This window comes from Pongo pygmaeus, chromosome 9 (genome assembly GCF_028885625.2).
Source record: "Pongo pygmaeus isolate AG05252 chromosome 9, NHGRI_mPonPyg2-v2.0_pri, whole genome shotgun sequence".
Lineage (NCBI taxonomy): Eukaryota > Metazoa > Chordata > Mammalia > Primates > Hominidae > Pongo > Pongo pygmaeus.
This window is the reverse complement of record NC_072382.2, coordinates 2993076-3012673: the sequence shown is the minus strand read 5'-3', so window position 1 is coordinate 3012673 and position 19598 is coordinate 2993076. Positions and strand designations below refer to the sequence as shown.

General features: G+C 42.0%; 1 protein-coding gene across 10 annotated transcripts in view; it reads left to right on the top strand.

Moving 5' to 3' along the window:
* The window catches only part of NAP1L4 (nucleosome assembly protein 1 like 4), a 45323-nt gene that overhangs the window by 4252 nt on the left and 21473 nt on the right, over nt 1-19598 (top strand). For 9 of the 10 annotated variants that reach the window (XM_054437452.2, XM_063670693.1, XM_063670694.1 and 6 more), the window contains 6 exons: nt 6073-6103; nt 6967-7025; nt 9155-9254; nt 13066-13207; nt 13782-13868; nt 15406-15537. In XM_054437452.2, coding sequence (XP_054293427.1) covers nt 6090-6103; nt 6967-7025; nt 9155-9254; nt 13066-13207; nt 13782-13868; nt 15406-15537 — 534 coding nt within the window. In that variant the 5' untranslated portion in view covers nt 6073-6089. Of the gene's footprint in view, nt 1-4265; nt 4318-6072; nt 6104-6966; nt 7026-9154; nt 9255-13065; nt 13208-13781; nt 13869-15405; nt 15538-19598 lie in introns of all 10 variants that reach the window. The other variant, XM_063670696.1, reaches the window with a different exon arrangement.

Genomic DNA, 19598 nt, shown 5'->3' with positions numbered 1-19598 from the left:
CTGCTGTTTGGAGGCAGGTATTTCAGTAGATCTTGTAACCAAACATGAATGACTAAGGCAGTGTCTCTCCTCTGTGTCTTCAGAAACTGCTTGAGATGTGTGCATGCAGTCCCAGACACCATGCATGCTGTGTACTGGTAACAGAGACAAGCTGTCATTTGGTAGCAGTTAGTTAAGGAAAGATTTCTTGGCAACCAGTCTCATCCCGAGTCTATTGCTGGGCCCTGGGACTTCTGTATTGAGCAAGTAGACAGGGTCCCTGCCCTTGTGGAACTTGTGCTTTAGTGGGCAAACATGTATTATTCATTGCTTTTTTTTTTTTTTGAGATGGAGTCTCGCTCTGATGCCCAGGCTGGAGTGCAGTGGCATGATCTCGGCTCACTGCAGCCTCTGCCTCCCAGGTTCAAGCAATTCTCCTGTCTCAGCCTCCCGAGTAGCTGGGATTACAGGTGCTCACCACTACGCCTGGGTAATTTTTGTATCTTTTTTAGTAGAGACGGGTTTCACCATATTGGTCAGGCTGGTCTCGAACTCCTGACCTCAGGTGGTCTGCCTGCCTGGGCCTCTCAAAGTGCTGGGATTACAGGCGTGAGCCACCGGGTGCCCAGCCTATTCATTGCTTTTAAACATTATCATGGACCTGGCATAGTGGCTCATGCCTGTAATCACAGCACTTTGGGAAGCTGAGGTGGGCAGATCACCTGAGGGTCAGGAGTTTGAGACCCTCTCCAGCCTGGGCGACAGAGCGAGACTCCACCTCAAAAAACAACAACAACAACAAAACATTATCATGGAAAGTTTAACAACATGATTAACTTCTGATCCTGGAGAGTGGTAATGATAGACTGGATCAGGAGTCTACTGGCCTGGGCAATAGAAATGAAATCTGGACTGTCTCAGGGCTTCGTATAATCGCCAGGTTTTGTGGGTGGGGATGTTGGGGTGTCCTACAGGGGTATCTTGATTCCTTCTGAGAACAGATCATTTCTTTGTCCTTTCTGATGTCCTAATCTAAAACATCCAGTACTCCTAGAGGATTTGAACCTGTGCCCAATGGCTGGTCAGACTCCCTCTTGGATTGAGAATGTTGGATTGCCATTCCTTAGACTGAATGTGGGCCAGGCAGTTGTGCTTTAGAAATTTATCTTAGAGGCCGGGTGCGGTGGCTCATACCTGTAATCCCAGCACTTTGGGAGGCTGAGGCAGGTGGATCACCTGAGGTCAGGAGTTTGAGACCAAGCCTGGCCAACATGGTGAAACCCTGTCTCTACTAAAAATACAAAAAAAAAAAAAAAAATTAGCCGGGCATGGTGGTGGGCACCTGTAATTCCAGCTACTTGGGAGGCTGAGGCAGGAGAAACTGGGAGGTGGAGGTTGCAGTGAGCCGAGATCGCGCCGCTGCGCTCTAGCCTGGGCAACAAGTGCGAAACTCTATCTCAAAAAAAAAAAAAAAAAAAAAAAAATTTTACTACCATCCCTAATTTTGTAGGATTTATAGGATGTAAGAAAATTATAAGGAGTCTTTGTGAAAACATTAATTACATTTGAATTAATTTTAATCCTTCAGTTATCTCCCATAAAGACATTGAGGACCTTTGAGTTTATTAAGACAGAGTAAATATATAAAAGTTTTGTGGAGTACGACCACACTCTCTAGCTTTGTCTCTCAAACATGGCCCAATTTTTTTTTTTTCTTTTTTTTTTTGAGACAGAGTCTGGCTCTGTCGCCCAGGCTGGAGTCTAGTGGGGCAATCTTGGCTCACTACAACCTCCGTCCCCCAGGTTCAAGCAATTCTCCTGCCTCAGCCTCCTGAGTAGCTGGGACCCCAGGCGTGTGCCACCATGCCCAGCTGATTTTTGTATTTTTAATGGAGATGGAGTTTCACCACGTTGGCCAGGCTGGCCTCGAACTCCCGACCTCATGTGATCCGCCCGCCTTGGTCTCCCAAAGTGCTGGGATTACAGGCATGAGCCACCGGCCCATGCCATGGCCCAATTTTATAGTTACTCTAGCTATAGAGTAGATGTTTTCAGTTCAAAATTAGGAATGTAAGGTTATATTTTGTTACAAAAATCTTTAAAAATTTCGTATGAAAACAGTTGTTTGGGGTACAAGGAAGTTAATCCATAAATAGGATTGTTACAGTGTCTAATATAAATAAAAGAACATTTGTGTAGTCATGGGAATTCTTTTATTTTTTTTTTCCTTGACCCAATTAACTGGGTGAAAATTCGCTTGCCAGTTCAGATTTGGAATTGTAGACACAGTTAAAGTTTTTGACCTTGGGAGGGAACCTGAACTTTAGAAAACTTACAACATTCTTTTGCCTGATATCCCTTTCATAATTTAACTTGATTGTCTTTTATTTATTTTTAGTTATTATTTATTAACACAAAATTATATTTATGATGTATAATGTGATGTTTTCAAGTACTATACATTGTGGAATGGCTAAGTCAAGTTAATTCACATTAGGTGGTATACTGATTCTGACAAGAACACTTAACATCTACTCTCAGCAGTTTTTCAATTATGTGATACATTGTTGTTAACTATAGTCACCAGGTTGTATAGATCCCTTGATTGCCTTTTAAAAGTGAGAGAACCTTCTGGATGAGTCTTCCGGCTGTGCTTTTATAAGACTAGTATTAAACTGAACATAACATTTAAAACAAACATATTTATTTTCCTCAAACCTGTATATTTGATAGTTCCTTATAACTCTCTGTTTTAAGGGTGATAGGGATTGACAAACAAAAATAAATAATTTGTGGTGCTGAAACCTGACTGAACTCCAGCTTGTTTATAATACCACCACTCTACATTGTCTTTCCTTATACAGGTTGAGCACTCCTGATCCCAAAATCAAAAATCCAAATGCTCCAAATTCTGAAACTTTGTTAGTGTTAACATTAATGTTACAAGTGGAAAATTTCACACCTGACTTCATGTGATGGATCACAGTTGAAACTTTGTTTCATGCACAAAATTATTTAAAATATTGTATAAAATTACCTTCAGTCTATGTGAATAAGATGTGTAGGAAACATGAATGAATTTCATGTTTAGATTTGGGTCCCATCCCCAAGATACCTGATGATGTTTATACAAATATTCTAAAATCTGAAACACTTCTGGTCCCAAGCATTTCACATAAGAGATACTCAGCCTGTATAAAGGGTGCAGTGTTTAAAGTAACTTAATTCGTTGGTTTCATATCAAGGAATATATGTAGTCTATATGCATGGCAGTTACAAAAGTGAAAAGAGACCTGGCCTGCTGTTATGTACTAGGCAATTTGTCTCCATTAACAGTTTCTCAGGTAGCCACTGTCTTCTAGTTTGTGGATGATGAAACTGAGGTCTGGAGGAAGGTTATGCAGAAGAGCATGAGTGGGAATGAGTATGGGGAAGTAGACAGGGCCTGAATTGGTAGGAATGTGTATTCTGCAGAAGGTGATGGGGGACCATTGAAGTGTGTTTGTTAGTTTTTTGTTTGTTTGTTTTTTGAGACAGAGTTTCGCTCTTGTTGCCCAGGCTGGAGTGCAATGGCGAGATCTCGGCTCACTGCAACTTCCGCCTCCTGGGTTCAAGAGATTCTCCTGCCTCAGCCTCCTGAGTAGCTGAGATTACAGGCATGCGCCACCATGCCCGGCTAATTTTGTATTTTTAGTAGAGACGGGTTTCTCCGTGTTGGTCAGGCTGGTCTCGAACTCCCCACTTCAGGTGATCGCCCGCCTCGGCCTCCGAAAGTGCTGGGATTACAGGTGTGAGCTACCACGCCTGGCCTCCGTTAAAGGGTTTTTAAATCTTCACTGACTAGGGCTGGGTTTGGGTTGCTGCTGTGGTCGTGGTGGTGAGCATAGCCAGCCATTGTAGGGTTTGTTGCCTTTTTTTTTTTTTTTGAGACAGGGTACTTGCTCTGTTGTCCAGGCTGGAGTTCAGTGGCGCAGTGATAGGTCACTGCAGCCGCCAGGCCTCCAACTCCTGGGCTCAAGTGTTGCTTCTGTCTCAGCCTCTCAAGTAGCTGGGACCAGAGGTATTAACCGCTGTGTCCAGCCTCATTTTTTTTTTTTTCTTTTTGTTTTGAGACAGTCTCACTCTGTCTCCCAGGTGGGAGTGCGGTGGTGTTATTTCAGCTTACTGCAACCTCTGCCTCCTGTGCTCGAGCGATTCTCCTGCCTCAGCCTCCTGAGTAGCTGGGACTACAGGTTGACACCACCATGCCTGGCTAATTCTGTTTGTTTGTTTGTTTGTTTTTGTAGAGACGAGATTTCCCCATGTTGCCCAGGCTGGTCTGAAACTCCTGAGCTTCAGGTAATCTGCCCACCTTGGCCTCCCAAAGTGCTGGGATTATAGGCATGAACCATTGTGCCCGCTGCATTTTTTTTTTTTCTTTTTGGTTTTCATCTTCTTCATTAAAACATAATTTATTTTTTTGAAAAAGTGTGTAATATTTGTTGTATTTTGAATCTTAAAAATAGCACGTTTTATTTCTAAACAATAAGAATTTTTAAAAAGTAGTTGAGTTAAATACAGAACAGTCATAGATTATAATTAGAACTTTTTGTTAAATACAGAGGGGTTTTTTTGTTGTTGGTTTTACCCTAAAGCTATATGATTCAGTGGTTTGGGCTTTGCTCAGGTACTGAAGAATGAACATTGGCCAGTTTTCAGCTGGAACAACCGTTTAGCGAGGCCCTCAGGTGTATTTCCGACATCTGAGTTTAAGGAACTTCATAACCACACCTGTATTATTTTACATTTAAGGATTTAAGCTATGCATTTAGCTGTTACTTTAAATGCATTTAGATTAGATTTTGAAATTGTATAAGTCAGGCATGTTGACTCACACCTGTAATCCCAACACTTTGGTAGGCTGAGGTGGGAGGATCTCTTGAGGGTCAGGAGTTTGAGACCAGCCTGGGCAACTTAGCCAGACCCTATCTCTACAAAAAATAAAATTAGCTGGGCATGGTGGCCTGCGCCTGTTGTCCCAGCTACTCGGGAGGCTGAGATGGGAGGATTGCTTGAGCCCAGTAAGTTGAGGCTGCAGTGAGCCAGGATTGCATCACTGTGCTGCAACCTTGGTGACTGAGATCCTATTTCAAAAAAAAGATAAATTTTCTTTAGTTTTATTAATATCAAGTTTTTCTATTTAAGAAGTAAATGCCCTAGAACACACCCTTAATATTCAGTTACAATGTCATCTAATTCTACCAATATAGAAATAATCATCTTTAAAAGTGGAATAATACTGAGTATATTACACAAGGTTTTTACACAAGCAATACATCCTCAGTGTAGAAGTAATGGAAGATACGGAATAAACAAATGCAATTAGAAAATAATCCCATAAGTTAATTTGAAAGTGTAAAACACCAGTAAATGCTTTGACTTACTCTAAAATAATTGGGCTATCATTAATATATGTTTGTGTTGCCAAATGTGTTATAAAAAATAAGGCAAATTAGAATTGATGTTATTCTGAAGTCTGGTTATTTTAGTGCCAATAAGATAATTTTTTTTTTTTTTTTTAGATGGAGTTTCACTCTTGTTGCCCAGGCTGGAGTGCAGTGGCGTGATCTCCGCTCACTGCAACCTCTGCCTCCTGGGTTCAAGTGATTCTCCTGCCTCAGCCTCCCGAGTAGCTGGGATTACAGGTGTGTGCCACCACACTCAGCTAATTTTGTATTTTTAGTAGAGATGGGGTTTCACCATGTTGGTCAGGCCGGTCTCGAACTCCTGACCTCAAGTGATCCACCCACCTCGGCCTCCCAAAGTGCTTGGATTACAGGCGTGAACCACTGCGCCCGGCTGAGAAATTTTTTTATGAGTAAAGTTTGTGTGTGATGAAATGCCCAGATCTGAAGTGTATAGTTTAATGAGCTTTAACAAATGTATATACTCAGGTAACCTCAGTCAAGATCTAGAACATTTTCATCACTCTAGAAAGTTCCCTCCTGTCCCTTCTAGTGGACTCCATCCCACAGACAACCATTGTTTAAAAAGTATATTGAACAAATATTTTTGTTTATGAATATAATTATTACAACTCTTTTTAATTTATAGGGGATAAAAACATTCAGATGGCAGATCACAGGTAAGCCAAAGTGGACTTTGTTTATTGCAGTTTAAAATTCAATTGGTGAGCAACAGCCAAGCCATATTTCAGTAAATATTAGAATCAAAGTTAAATGCATTTCAGAGTCTAGCTGATGGCTCATTTCTTGTGTATGTGTTTGAGCACGCAAAGAAATTACTTCAGACATGAACAGTGCCTCAGACATTGATACTTACAGATCTTTTATGGAAAGTAATCGTTTTGCTCTCCATGCTTTACACCCCTGGGGTGAAGCCAGATAATTTTGACGCTCTCCTAACGGTCTGTAGTTGTCAGTGATCAAGTGGAAGATTTTGTTTTGTGGATTGAGGGTTACTTTTAGTTGTGTATATTATTTGATATTTATTTTTTGTGAGGGAGGTGTGTCCAGGCATCTTTAAAAACTGTTTCATGGCTCATTTTACACTTGTTGCGGCCAATTTTACAAAGCTACTTTGGGCACTGTCTTAACTTGGTAAGACTGCCTTTCTCTGATCACATGAGCAGCTGACCAGACAGTAACATGTTCGTTGGTTGATAGGTTTCGTTTGAGGGCTTGGAGCAGATTTTTTGAGGAAAGAAGCTGTAGAAATGAGAGCTAAGAAGCTTTGGCTAAGGTTGGAAATAAGAACTTTGTAGGGCTTTATGTTTGGGAGAGGAGAGGGGATGTTACGTAGTAGAATATTTTTATAGCAGAGAGGACAGCCTCTGAGATAACATGCACATTGGTAGTTGTCTTCTACCCAAATCTGACATCACTGTAGAGATACCTCTTAATATATTGAATAAGAAACATGTCCATTTGTGCTATGTCTTTGGAACTTTCTTTACAATAATACTTTTTAAACATACTGTTGTTTTAGTTTTTCAGATGGGGTTCCTTCAGATTCCGTGGAAGCTGCTAAAAATGCAAGTAACACAGGTCAGTTCACTGCACATGGAGAGTTTGCATCCAGTATGGGGAATGTTCCTCTCTCTGGAAACATTTATTAATGCAAGTAAAGGATTCCTGTACTGCAGTGGTTTTAGGAAAGCTAGAGTAATTAAAATGAAAAATCAGTATCTCATTAACAAAAGATTTACTTATTATAGGAATTCAGACTCTACAGTAGTAAAGAGAGTAATAGTACAGTCTACCTTCTTATACCTGCCATCGCTGAGCTTTAGTATTGATTAACAAATGACCAGTCTTTTTTCTTATTTTTGAGATGGAGCCTTGCTGTGTCACCCAGGCTGGTCTTGAACTCCTGGACTCAGGCAGTTTTCCTGCCTCAGCCTCCCAGGTAGTTCACAGACCACTGCTCCTGGCTATTTTTTTTTTTAAGTCTATACCCTTTACTTTCCTTCCTTTGGAAAGCAGATCCTAGGAATGTCATTTTGTTCATAAATTCACAGATGCGATATCTTTCCACCATTAAAAAAAAACAAACTATGTATCTGTACTCCCCACTCCCTCCAAACTGTTTGAAAGCAAGGGGTGGATATCTATTTTCCTAAAACAATTCTACAATATCATTACCAAGAAACTTAACATTGGAGCAATACTATTCTCTAATAGACAGTCATGCTCCTATTTCCCTGGTTTTCCTCAGCAATTTTTACCCCACGCCTGAATCTAGCACCTACTCAAGGATCATGCGTTTTGTTTTGTTCTAGAGTCACCTCCCTACCTTTTGCATCTTTTATTAATACATCAGCACATCAGCGCTCTGGACCACTGTTGTCTTATAGAATGCTCACAGTCTGGATTTGCCCAGTCGTTTCTTCCTCATGAGATTCAGGGTAAACATTTTGGCAAGAAGGGCACACAGGTAACATGATGCAGTGGTCGTTGCTTCCGGAGGCACAGGGTGTTGGCTCGGCACCTGCCCAGGGACACTGAGATTGATGATTAAGACAGTGCCTGCCAGACTTCTCTGTTACCAAGGTCCTTTCACCTTGGAAGCAATCTGTCAGGCACTTGTAGATATCCTCTTCTTCAGCAAACTTTCACACAGACGTTTTAGCACCCATTGATATATGTTTGTATATGCATGTAGTATTTATATACTATACATGTGTACACAGTTTTATATATACAAATTATGTACCTTAAATACACTTCATGTGCTTCATGTTAGTGGTTGTGTTTGCAGTTCTATTATAAATGTTTAAAATTGAGTGCCTGCTTGGTGTGTTTGACTTACCCACATCATGGGAGAATACTTGGGATGGGAGAATACTTGGGTATGTACTGGCTCTAAGCAAGGGAAGGGCGCTGGGTTTGAATTTCTGTATTGTGTCATTAAGAGGGAGATTGTTAAGAGTCTGTGTCATGAGCCAGATGTCTGCCACTTTTTAGTCACAACTGGATAAAAGGACAGTCACTACCTTCTCAGGATCTCATTCATTGGTTTATTGGGAAATGGGCTTATAAATACAAACAGCTCGGTATTGTGAGCTCACTACACATGTAGGTTAGCCCTAAGTGGGGTGGAATGGTCAGAAGTGCTTCCGGGAGGGAGGTGGGTTTGGGCAGAAGGACATTCAAGGCAGAGGCAAGTAGCACATGCAAAGAAAACTTAGGGAACAGTGCTGGCAGGGAGCTAGTGAGCCTTGGGCTCTCCTGGACTGTGAAGTCTATGGCACCACAGTGAGCAAGGGAGCTAGTGGATGCTCTTTGACTTTGAGGAACTGATCTCATCTCTGTTCTTGGCTTCTGGACACCACCATGAGACTTGGGGGTAGACCACGTGAACTTACATTAATGATGTCCTCAGTTGTTTAAGTCTGGGGCTTAAACAGCCACAGTCCTGGTGAGAGCCAGGACTCTCTAGGTATTTATTCAATACATTTGTAACTACCCATCAGATGATTAACCCAGAGTGTTAAATGCTCTTAAAATAAATTTTAATTATTTTCAAAACATGTTTAAGAAGTCACTGGTATATGTATTTAGAAATTAGTAGATGTAAATCTAGGCAAAGCTAAGTAGATATGTTACTAATTTTTGACTCTTGGCTATTGTGTGTGGTGGGCATATTTTAAATGTTTGGTCTTAACTCTTCATAGAAAAGCTCACAGATCAGGTGATGCAGAATCCTCGAGTTCTGGCAGCTTTACAGGAGCGACTTGACAATGTCCCTCATACCCCTTCCAGCTACATCGAAACGTAAGTGTGCTGTGAATTGGGTCTCATGCAATTTGGAGAAACAAAAAGAAAATAAAGGAAAAACCACTTTTCACTTCCTCAGAACAGGAATAAATGTTTTTTTCATTCCAAGATAATTGTCTGTGAGAGACAGGCACTGGGATATGAGAGGAGTGACCCTACCCGGTGCTTAGGCTCAGAGTTTGCCTGGTGGATGGAGTAGGGTGACCTGTCAGTTCTGATAGGAAGTGCACAGTGCCATCCTGTGGAGGGCTAGAGGACTTCACAGATCATCCGAGTTGGAGAGGACAGCTGGTGGCTCCTAAGTTAAACTAAGAGAACCACTCCTTCTTGACTTAGCCACATGAGCCTGTGACACCAACACCTTAAAAAAAAAAAAAATTGGGCATAGTGCCGCATGCCTGTGAGTTTTCACTACCCTCCAGCCTGGGTGACAGTGAGACTGTCTTTAAGAAAAAAAAAAAAGATGGGGTCTCACTATGTTGCCTAGGCTGGTTTTGAACTCATGGCCTCAGTTGGTTCTCCTGCCCCAGCCACTCAAAATGCTGGGATAACGGGTGAGCCACCGCGCCTGGCTGACACCTTTGCTTTCTTACGAGAGGCCTATGTCCTAGATGTATTGCACTATGAAAATGGTAAGGATGGTGATCCTAGAATCCTAGGATGGCTCTTGTCAGGACCTCCCTGTCTTATTTCTGGAAGGAATTTTTGGTTTTTGAGTTGGAGTCTCACTTTGTTGTCCATGCTGGAGTGCAGTGGCATGTAATAGCTCATTGTAACCTTGAACTCCTGAGCTCAAGTAATCCTACCTCAGCCTCCAAAGTAGCTGGAACTATAGGCATGCACCACCATGCGTGGCAATTTTTTTTTTTTTTTTTAAAGGGATGAGCTGTTACTGGGCTTCCATCTATAATTGGGTCAGGGCTTGGTCTCCCAGGGGGCCCCACCTTCCAACTGTTTTCCCCAGTCAGGACTGCCAGGGCTATTACGACAAGAAGGGGACATTTATTTTTTATTTTTATTTTTTGAGACAGAGTCTTGCTCTGTCATCCAGGCTGGAGTGCAACTTCCACCTCCCAGGTTCAAGTGATTCTCCTGCCTCAGCCTCCCGAGTAGCTGGAATTGCAGGTGCGCGCCACCATGCCCAGCTAGTTTTTTGTAGTTTTATTTATTTTACTTCATGTTCTGGAGTAGATGTGCTGAGTGTGCAGGTTTGTTACATAGGTATACATGTGCCATGGTGATTTGCTGCACGTTTTTTTTGTTTTTGTTTTTGTTTTTTTGTATTTTTAGTAGAGACAGGGATTCGCCATGTTGGCCGGGCTGATCTCCAACTCCTGACCTCAGGTGATCTGCCCACCTCGGCCTCCCAAAGTGCTGGGATTACAGGCATGAGCCACTGCGCCTGGCCTAGAAGGTGACATTCAGAGTTTGCTTTGCCCATTTAGAAGCTTCTCAGGGATTACTTAGTGGGCAAGGTGTTTTGATGTTTTTTTTTTTGTTTTTTTTTTTTGCAGACTAGATTGATGGGATGGAGTGATACTGAGTGGGAGTGGCAAGAATTGAGAATGAGTAATGGTTTCTAGTTTTCTCGCTTTAGAAACTGGGTTGGTGGGGTGGCATTCTGTGAGAGGAACTGCTTGAGTGGGATCAAGTTTATGTGGGACTAGAAGTGGTTCCATATTAGCCATATTGCAGGAAAAGTGCCTGCAGAGGACTGGGCGTAGTTGGTATGAATGATTGAAGGACTGTTGGGGGCACACTAGGGTCCAGTTTGTTTAACATCCTTTGTCTAAATGACGAGTTAATGGGTGCAGCACACACCAACATGGCACACGTATACATATGTAACCAACCTGCACGTTGTGCACTTGTACCCTAAAACTTAAAGTGTAATTAAAAAAAAAAATCCTTTTGTCGTTTTACTTCAGTTGGAAAGCTTCAAAAATTAAACGAATTTAAAATTGTATAATTAGCCAGGCATGGTAGCTCACACCTGTAATCCTAGCACTTTGGGAGGCCGAGCACTTTGGGAGGCAGATTGCTTGAGCTCAGGAGTTCGAGACCAGCCTGGGTAACATGGTCAAACCCCCCATCTCTACAGGATGCAAAAAAATTAGCTGGGCATGGTGATGTGCCCCTGTAGTCCAGCTGCTCGGGATGCTGAGGTGGGAGGATCATTTGAGTCCAGAAAGTTGAGGCTGCAGTGAGCCGAGATCGCACCACTGCACTGCAGCCTGGGCAACAGAGAGATCCTGTCACAATAAATGAATGAATGAATGAATGATTAGTGCAGAAAAGAGGTACAAATGGCAGTGGGAGTCTACGATTTTGTTAAATCCTTTCTGCTTTTCCCTTGTTCTCATCTACTACTAGCAGTAGTTCTAGAATGTTAAGCATTATTTGAGAGTCTTTGCTTAAACTAAGGACCTTTAGCTTGAGGTAGCTGTGGTTATACTTCACCCAGGAGAGAGGTCCTTTGGGATGCAAGGCAGTTGCTAATACCTCCCAGACCAGTGATATGTGTGTGTGACTTGCCTACTGCTCTGTGCTGTCTGTTGTTGGAGGGTAGGTCAAGTGCTTAGACTTGAGGACTCTGATCGTGTGAATGAGTATGCAAGATGCAGGACCCAGGGCCCTGCCCCAGGTAGATTATTTGGGTCTATGATGAGGCTAGGAATCTGCTGTTCAGTCCACATGATTGTGGGACCAGGGGCTTCATTTTAAACAAATATTTTTGATGGGTTAAACACAAGGATTTTTCTTCTGATTTATAAAAGTTATACATACAAACTATTTTTTAAAACATAGAACAGAATTGAAAGGCAAACTCATAGTTGACCTGACTCTCAAGAACAAAGTTGTGTTGCCTGTGGTCTGTGTTTCTCAGATTTTTTCCTCCAGTGTGTTAACAAGTGTGGACTCCCACGTGGCACTAAATATTCCTGGACAGTGTGATTATGAATAGGCAATATTTGAATGCTGTTGCACTTGCATTGTCCAGTTTTTCACTTGTACAGATCTATCGACGGACACTCCAGCATAAATACTTGATTAGGATAAATTTTTTTTTTCCTTTTGGTAAGATAGGGTCTTGCTCTGTTTCCCAGGCTGGAGTGCAGTAGCGCAATCGTAGCTCCCTGCTGCCTCGACCTCGCAGACTCAAGTGATCTTCCACCTCAGCCTCCTGAGTAGCTGGGACTACAGGCGCACACCATCATGCCTGGCTAATTTTTTAAATTTTTTGTAGAGAGAGGTCTTGCTATATTGCTCAGGCTGGTCTTGGAGTCCTGCCCTCAAGCAGTCCTTCCACCTTGGCCTCCCAGAGTGGTGGGATTACAGGCATGAGCCACTGCGCCCAGTCTTAAGGATAAATTCTTAGAAGTAGAATTACTGGATCCAAAGAACATTTTTAGTATTTCTGCCCTTCAGAAAGATGAGTCAGTTAGAGGGCTTCTTGGCCCTTAGCCTCGTAAAACCTAGGTGTTTTGTTTTGGTTTTTAATTGCCAATTTGGTAAGGAAAAGATGAGTGTTCTTAAATGTTTGCATTCTTTTGGATATTTTATGAAATTGAATCTTTCTTCATGTTTGACAATTTGTGTTTTTTCTTTTGTGAATTATCTTTTCTGCTTCCTCCTGTATCCTTTTTTTCCTATTGGGGTATTTGTCCTTTTCTTAATTTTTAAGAGGTCTTGTTCATAGTAAGGATGTTGATTCCATGTTAACCTAAATTTATTTTAATAAAATTGAAAAGCATGCTGCTTTATTTTGCAGGCATGAGGATATTGTATTTCTTACTCCCTTTTTTAGTTTACCTAAAGCAGTAAAAAGAAGAATTAATGCATTGAAACAACTTCAGGTGAGATGTGCTCACATAGAAGCCAAGTTCTATGAAGAGGTACATGACTTGGAAAGAAAGTATGCAGCACTATACCAGCCTCTCTTTGACAAGGTAGGGAGCTCTGTTAATTTAATATACAGATAGTTTTCAACTTATGAGAAGGTGTTAGGTTCCGATAAACTCATTATAAGTTGACAACATCTAAGGTAAGAACGCATCTAACTTACCAAACATAGCTTAGTCTAGACTACCTTAAACAAGCTCAGAACACTTACATTAGCCTGCAGTCAGGCAAAATCATCTTCCATAAAGCCTATTTTATAATAAAGTGCTGAGTATCTTGTGTAATGTATTGAACACTATGCAGAGAGAGGAACACAGTGTGTGGCTGTATTGGTGCCCAAAGTGTGATGGCTTCTGCACCATCATGAAGTTCAAAATCTTTAGTTGAACCATTGGAAATCAGGGACTGTCTTTATTTTACATCTTTAGGTAGGTGAAACATCCAGATTTACCCAGGGAATCATTTAATATTTTTCTTTGAACCCTAAATTTAGAATCTTAAAATAAGTTATAAAAATATCCAGTTTTCAAAGTCTTTTTGTAGACATTATTTATAAATTTAACTCTTGAGTTTCCAAGTAAGCTAATAACATAATTCTAATAAGGTCTCATTTTTATGTAGAGAAGAGAATTTATCACTGGTGATGTTGAACCAACAGATGCGGAATCGGAATGGCACAGTGAAAATGAAGAGGAAGAGAAATTGGCTGTAAGTCTTTAGAAAAATGTGACTCATGTTCTGTTTTAATACTGTTAAAAAATAAGCATTTTTTAATGATTTTTAATTACTAGTAAACTTATGTGCTTCTAACAGTAGGTGCTGCTGCATCATTAGGTTGGGTTTAGATTCCTTTCTGATATGGATCTAGCATCTGACACAGTACTGTCAGTTAATAGGAGTAAGATGTAGTGCCACCTCAGTTATCTGTGGACAGGAGCATATTGAAATAAGGGATCGGACCAACAAAGATTAAAACATCAGAGAAAGCAAAGATCAAGAAGAGATGACCGTGTGTTCTCAGTCACTGGAAGATTGGGGGAGTTGTGAGGGGAGTACCTTCCTGCTCAGTGGCATGGACTAGCTTGCCCCCGAGAGGTGCTCAGCCAGTGGATTGGTTGCGTATGGTTGTGGTGTGGCCACCGGTCACCTGCTCACAGCCTTTTTCTAGTGACTGGTCCCATTCCAGTGCTGTGAAAACTTCCAGTGTACCATGGATTAACTTTGTCAGCCTGATTTTATGTTTGGGAGACAAGTAACTTTTATCCTATAACTAACTTTTTGCAGTTTTTTTTTTTTTTTTTTTTGAGGTATATGATAATTTTGGTAGCCATATGTGTTTTTGATCCTTTTAAAATATGTAGAACCTGGCCTAATTGAAGCCATGGCTGTGGATTAATACAGTTGTGAATCAGTTTCTAACAGGTCAAGGGAGATCTGCCTTTGCTAATTTAAAAGGCCTTTCATTTCAAGATCATTTCATCATAACAATCCCATTTGGCAAGGCATTCAGAATTTCCCATAGTTCCATTTAGTGTTGTGTTTCACCTCCCTTGGTCTACCTTTTCCCTGGGGCCTGACTCCCCTTCACTTTGCCATGTTGCCTTTCTGGTCATTTTCTGATGCTTGCATCGTGTCTGTGAACCGGCATTTATAGCCACTTCCTTAAAGCTGGATAAGTTGCTGAGCACTTTTCTTGCTGCAGATACTGCTGCAGCAAATTTTTTTTTTTTTTTTTTTTTTTTTTAACTTCAACTTACCACCCCACAAATTTTAACAAGAGGTCAGATTATTAGTCCGAGTGAACTTATTTATCCTTGCACTGGACTTTTTTTGCCCAGTGATAGATGTTCTGCATATTTGCATTGCATCTCCTTAAGGTTGATGTACAGTCTTTGCATCTGCATTTGTGATGATGATTGTCTCAGGATGGCACCTCACAGAGCTAGCACTGGATGGCCTTTCCCAGAGTCAGTGGCACTTTGTCATCTCTTTAGTTTCTTCGCCTTTGATGTGAAATCATAGGAATTCCATGTGGATGTAATGACTTGAATGCGTTTTTCCCTCAGAAGCATCCGAAAAGTGTTGCATGGCCCAGTGAGTGGTTTGGAGATGGAGACTCTGAAAGAAAGGTTTTTGATTGGAGATAATACAGGATTCGGAAATGATATTCTACGTTAAGCCACTGCATTATTTGTAAATTTGTATTTTTGTTACCTATTTTGCATCTTTTTTTTTTTTTTTTTAGGGAGACATGAAAAATAAAGTAGTCGTAACAGAAAAAGAAGCAGCAACAGCTGAAGAGCCAAATCCCAAAGGAATTCCAGAGTTCTGGTTTACCATCTTTAGAAACGTAGATATGCTAAGTGAATTAGTCCAGGTAAGCACATTTCTGTCTTGTAGAGAGATTATGTGGTAGTCTTCTAACATTACTTATCTATGGCATTTTTTAAGCACTAAACTGGGCATTGAAAGGTTGTTCATAGTGGGCGGAAGGGCACTTTTTCTGACCAGGACCTCAGGTGAGCAGTCCTGATCTCACAGTGAATGGTTTATTCACAGTGGGGCTTCCATGCTGTCTTTGCGGTTCTTGGTGGAAAGCTGGGCACTTCAGCCTGATCCCAAACTTTCAAATCAGTTCCTTTGACCTCTTGTAAAGGTCTGTTGTCTCGCCTGTGGGAAAGCCCGTGAATAGATTCAAGAGCCCACCTCTGTCTTACTGTGGTGTGAGTGCGCAGGAGACCAGGGAATGAATTTTGAAGGGATGAGCTGTGTGTGTGTGTGTGTGTGTGTGTGCGCGTGTGTGTGTGTGTGTGCGCGCGCACATCTCAGTGAATTTTTGAACAAGTTGCTAATATTTTCTGATCATTTCTCTTGAAAAAGTGTCTATTTTTAAAAAAAAGGCTAGGCATGGTGGCTCATGTCTGTAGCCCCAGCAATTTGGGAGGTCAAGGTAGGCAGGTCGTTTGAGACCAGCCTGGGCAGCATGGCGAAATCCCATCTCTACAAAAAATAGAAAAGTTAGCTGGGCGTTGTGGTGTGCGCCTGTGGTCCCAGGTACTTGGGAGGCTGAGGCAGGAGGATCACCTGAGCCGAGGAGGTTGAGGCTGTGGTGAGCTGTGATCATGGTGCTGCACTCCATCCTGGTGGGTAACAGAGACCCTGTCTCAAAAAAAAAAAAACACACAACAACAACAAAACCCAACCACCATTTCTGATTTTGTCTTTCCTTGACATTTCACTTTCTATAGTGAAATGGTGAACAAATTAAAAGGTAACAAATTTGGCTTTCCCTGAAATGAGTTATAATAGAAGTTTCTAGAACAGAGAAACAAATCTTGCCTTAAGTCTCACTGACTGACTTGCTGTCAGTTTTTATTGCTCCAGTGTCCCCAGAAACAGCACGTCTGCATTCAGACTTACTCAGGACAGCTCCAGGCCCTGCTTGTGTGGGCAGAGTGCTTCTCCCGTCACAGAGCATAGGCACTGTCCATTACAAACTGCTATATTGTAATTTGCACAGGATTTTACAGCTACGATTTTTAATGGTTTTCACAAATGTATCACATTGCTGCCTCTGCTACCTCCCTTGTTTAATGCTTGTCCTGTGTCCTAAGCCAAAACTTAAGATGGAAAGAACGATGTATTTCTTATTCTCCTTCCAGACCAGAAAGCATCTAAAATAGAACAGCCTTGGTTTTTCCTGATCTGAGCTTCCTTTTCATATGAAAAGGTGGAATTTTAAGAAGACTAGACCATACTTTTAAAAGAATGCCATGCACCAGAATTTCATTGGAAAAATTAAGTAATGTCTACCAGAGCCGTAGTCTCACCCTAACTGTGTATTACAATCACCTGAGCAGCTTTGAAAACTTAAATAGCAAAAACTAAATGCCTCATCTGTCACCATGGCACTGAGAGTTTTGAGGTGGTTTTAGGAACTCTAATGTTCCTAAAGAGTTGAAAATCTCCATGACACCCTGAGAGTTGAAAATCTCCATGACAGGGAGCAGGTGGAAAGACTAGCTCTTAGTTCGTTCTTCTCAGACTTCGGGGGGCCTGGGGAGTGGCCATGGCAGTGCAGATTCTGGTTCTGTGGGGCTGCCTGTCTCATGGGCCCTGGGGTGATTCTTGCGCTGCAGGGTTGGAGCATCTTCACGTGGGATTGGGGGTGCAGTGATAACAGGGTTTGGGAGCTAGAGTTAGGTGACTCGAGTGAGTTTTGGTGTCCCCTTCTGTGCGTGTGGCCACTTGGTTATGGCATTGGGGTCACTGGCCATGGATAGCGCTGCTTTGGGTTTTGAGAGCACAGTGAGGCATTTGGCCACATTTTAATGGGGTGTCCCTTCTCATTCTCCCAGCACCTCTGTATTAGTGTCAGTGCTTCAGCGTTTCAGCCATGAAGTGTCTTTTGTTGCTTTTTAACAGCTTTAAAAAGATATGCAGGAGTTGATAGAGTACTCATTTAATATGCAGACAATGAGGAAATGTTATTTGTACTGTTTGTAACCTCATAGCAGGTAATGGTAGCATGTTCTATTTTGATTTTTTTTTTTAACAATTTTTTCTTTTTTTTTTTTTAAATGGAGTCTCGCTCTGTCGCCCAGGCTGGAGTGCATTGGTGTGATCTTGGCTCACTGTAAGCTCCACCTCCTGGGTTCATGCCATTCTCCTGCCTCAGCCTCCCGAGTAGCTGGGACTGTAGGCGCCCGCCACCATGCCTGGCTAATTTTTTTATTTTTAGTAGAGACGGGGTTTCACTGTGTTAGCCAGGATGGTCTCGATCTGCTGACCTCGTCCTCTGCCTGCCTTGGCCTCCGAAAGTGCTGGGATTACAGGCGTGAGCCACCGCGCCCGGCCAACAGTTGTTTTTTAATGTCTGGTTTTGAAGTCTGCCATTTCTGAGAGAAGCCCTTTCATTTTTAAGGGACATGGTCTTGCTATGATGCCCAGCCTAGAGGTCAGTGGCTTTTCATAGGCACAGTCATAGTGCACTGCTGTCTCAGTCTCCTGGCCTCAAGGGGTCCTCCCAGGTAGCTGGGACTGTAGGTGTGCGCCACTATGCCCAGCTCATTTTGGTCAAATATTAAATTCCAAAGACGGATTAACTCTGAGTCCCTTTGTTCTAAATTTGGGGATAGTTGAAATATATTCCTGCAAGTAGAGTGGAAAATTTGAGATGGCGGCTTTACGATCTGAGTGCGATGCCTCCAGTGTTGTGCCTTTGCTTCCTGAGTCTTGGGTGTCTGCCAGTGTGGGGCATTACCTTATATCTGCCCTGGACATTTAAAGTTTTGACCCACAGGGTACATGGCTGCTTGAGGAAATTAGAACATAATGGTTATTTTATGAAGTTTGGGAAAACATGAGTGGGCACTGCGTGTTTGAGTGGGATGAGTTTTGAAGTTCCCAGTGCCATCTCTGGAAGGCATTCTGGTGGAAGCGCTCATCTTGGTGATCTACAGCCAGCGCATGGCTCCGTGGGTGGCGTGCAGCGTCGGAGACTGAACGCCGCATGCAGGTGTGGCCCATTTCACAACTGCTTTTGGGTTACTTTTTGTCTAGATACTTGCAGGTATCTTTTTGTTGCTGTTTTTGTTTTGTTCTATAATGTCAGAAGAGTTGAAAATTAGGTCTTACTTAATGGAAAATCGGGCACAGAAAGGGGGGAAATACCTCATGTTCACACTCATGTGGGAGCTACAAAAACAGCTCACCAAAGCAGAGAATTGTTGATAAAGGATAAGAGGGAGAGAGAGGGGAAGATAAATAGGGAGAGGTCTGTTGAGAGGTCTGTTATCAGATACAGAGTGACTGCTAGATTGGAGGAGTAAGTTCTGGTGTTTTGTAGCACTGTAGGGTGAATGTGGCTAACGATAATTTAGTGTGTGTTTTCAGAAAGCTAGAGGACGGGTTTTGAATGTTCAAAAATAAATGTTTGAGGTGATGGTCCTGATTTATTATACATTGTATATGTGCATCAAAATGTCACTGTGTCCCATAAATAGTACAGTTATTACATACAACTGAAAAAGAGAAAAAATGATTTAAGAAAAACTTAATGCAACTTCAAGACATTTTGAGGTTCAGTGCCCAGACTTTGGGGGTAAAAAAGCGACTGCCATGTTACAAACGAAGCGCCTGCTGCCAGTGCGTGTTTCTGAGGATTCAGGTCTTCCCACTCCTCTTCTGACTTTCCTCACTGGGACTTTCTAAGCTGACAGGTATTGGCAGAGTGAGTTTAAAGAAATATCGCTTGTAAAATGATACAGACACAGATAAGAACTGTGCGCTCTTCCATGATGCCCCACTCTTCCATGGTGCCCACAAGTTGGATCTCAGACACGCTCTGTGTAAGTGTCCTTCAAGAAGTGACCGTGTGTGGCTGGGCGCGGTGGCTCACGCCTGTTATCCCAGCACTTTGGGAGGCCGAGATGGGCG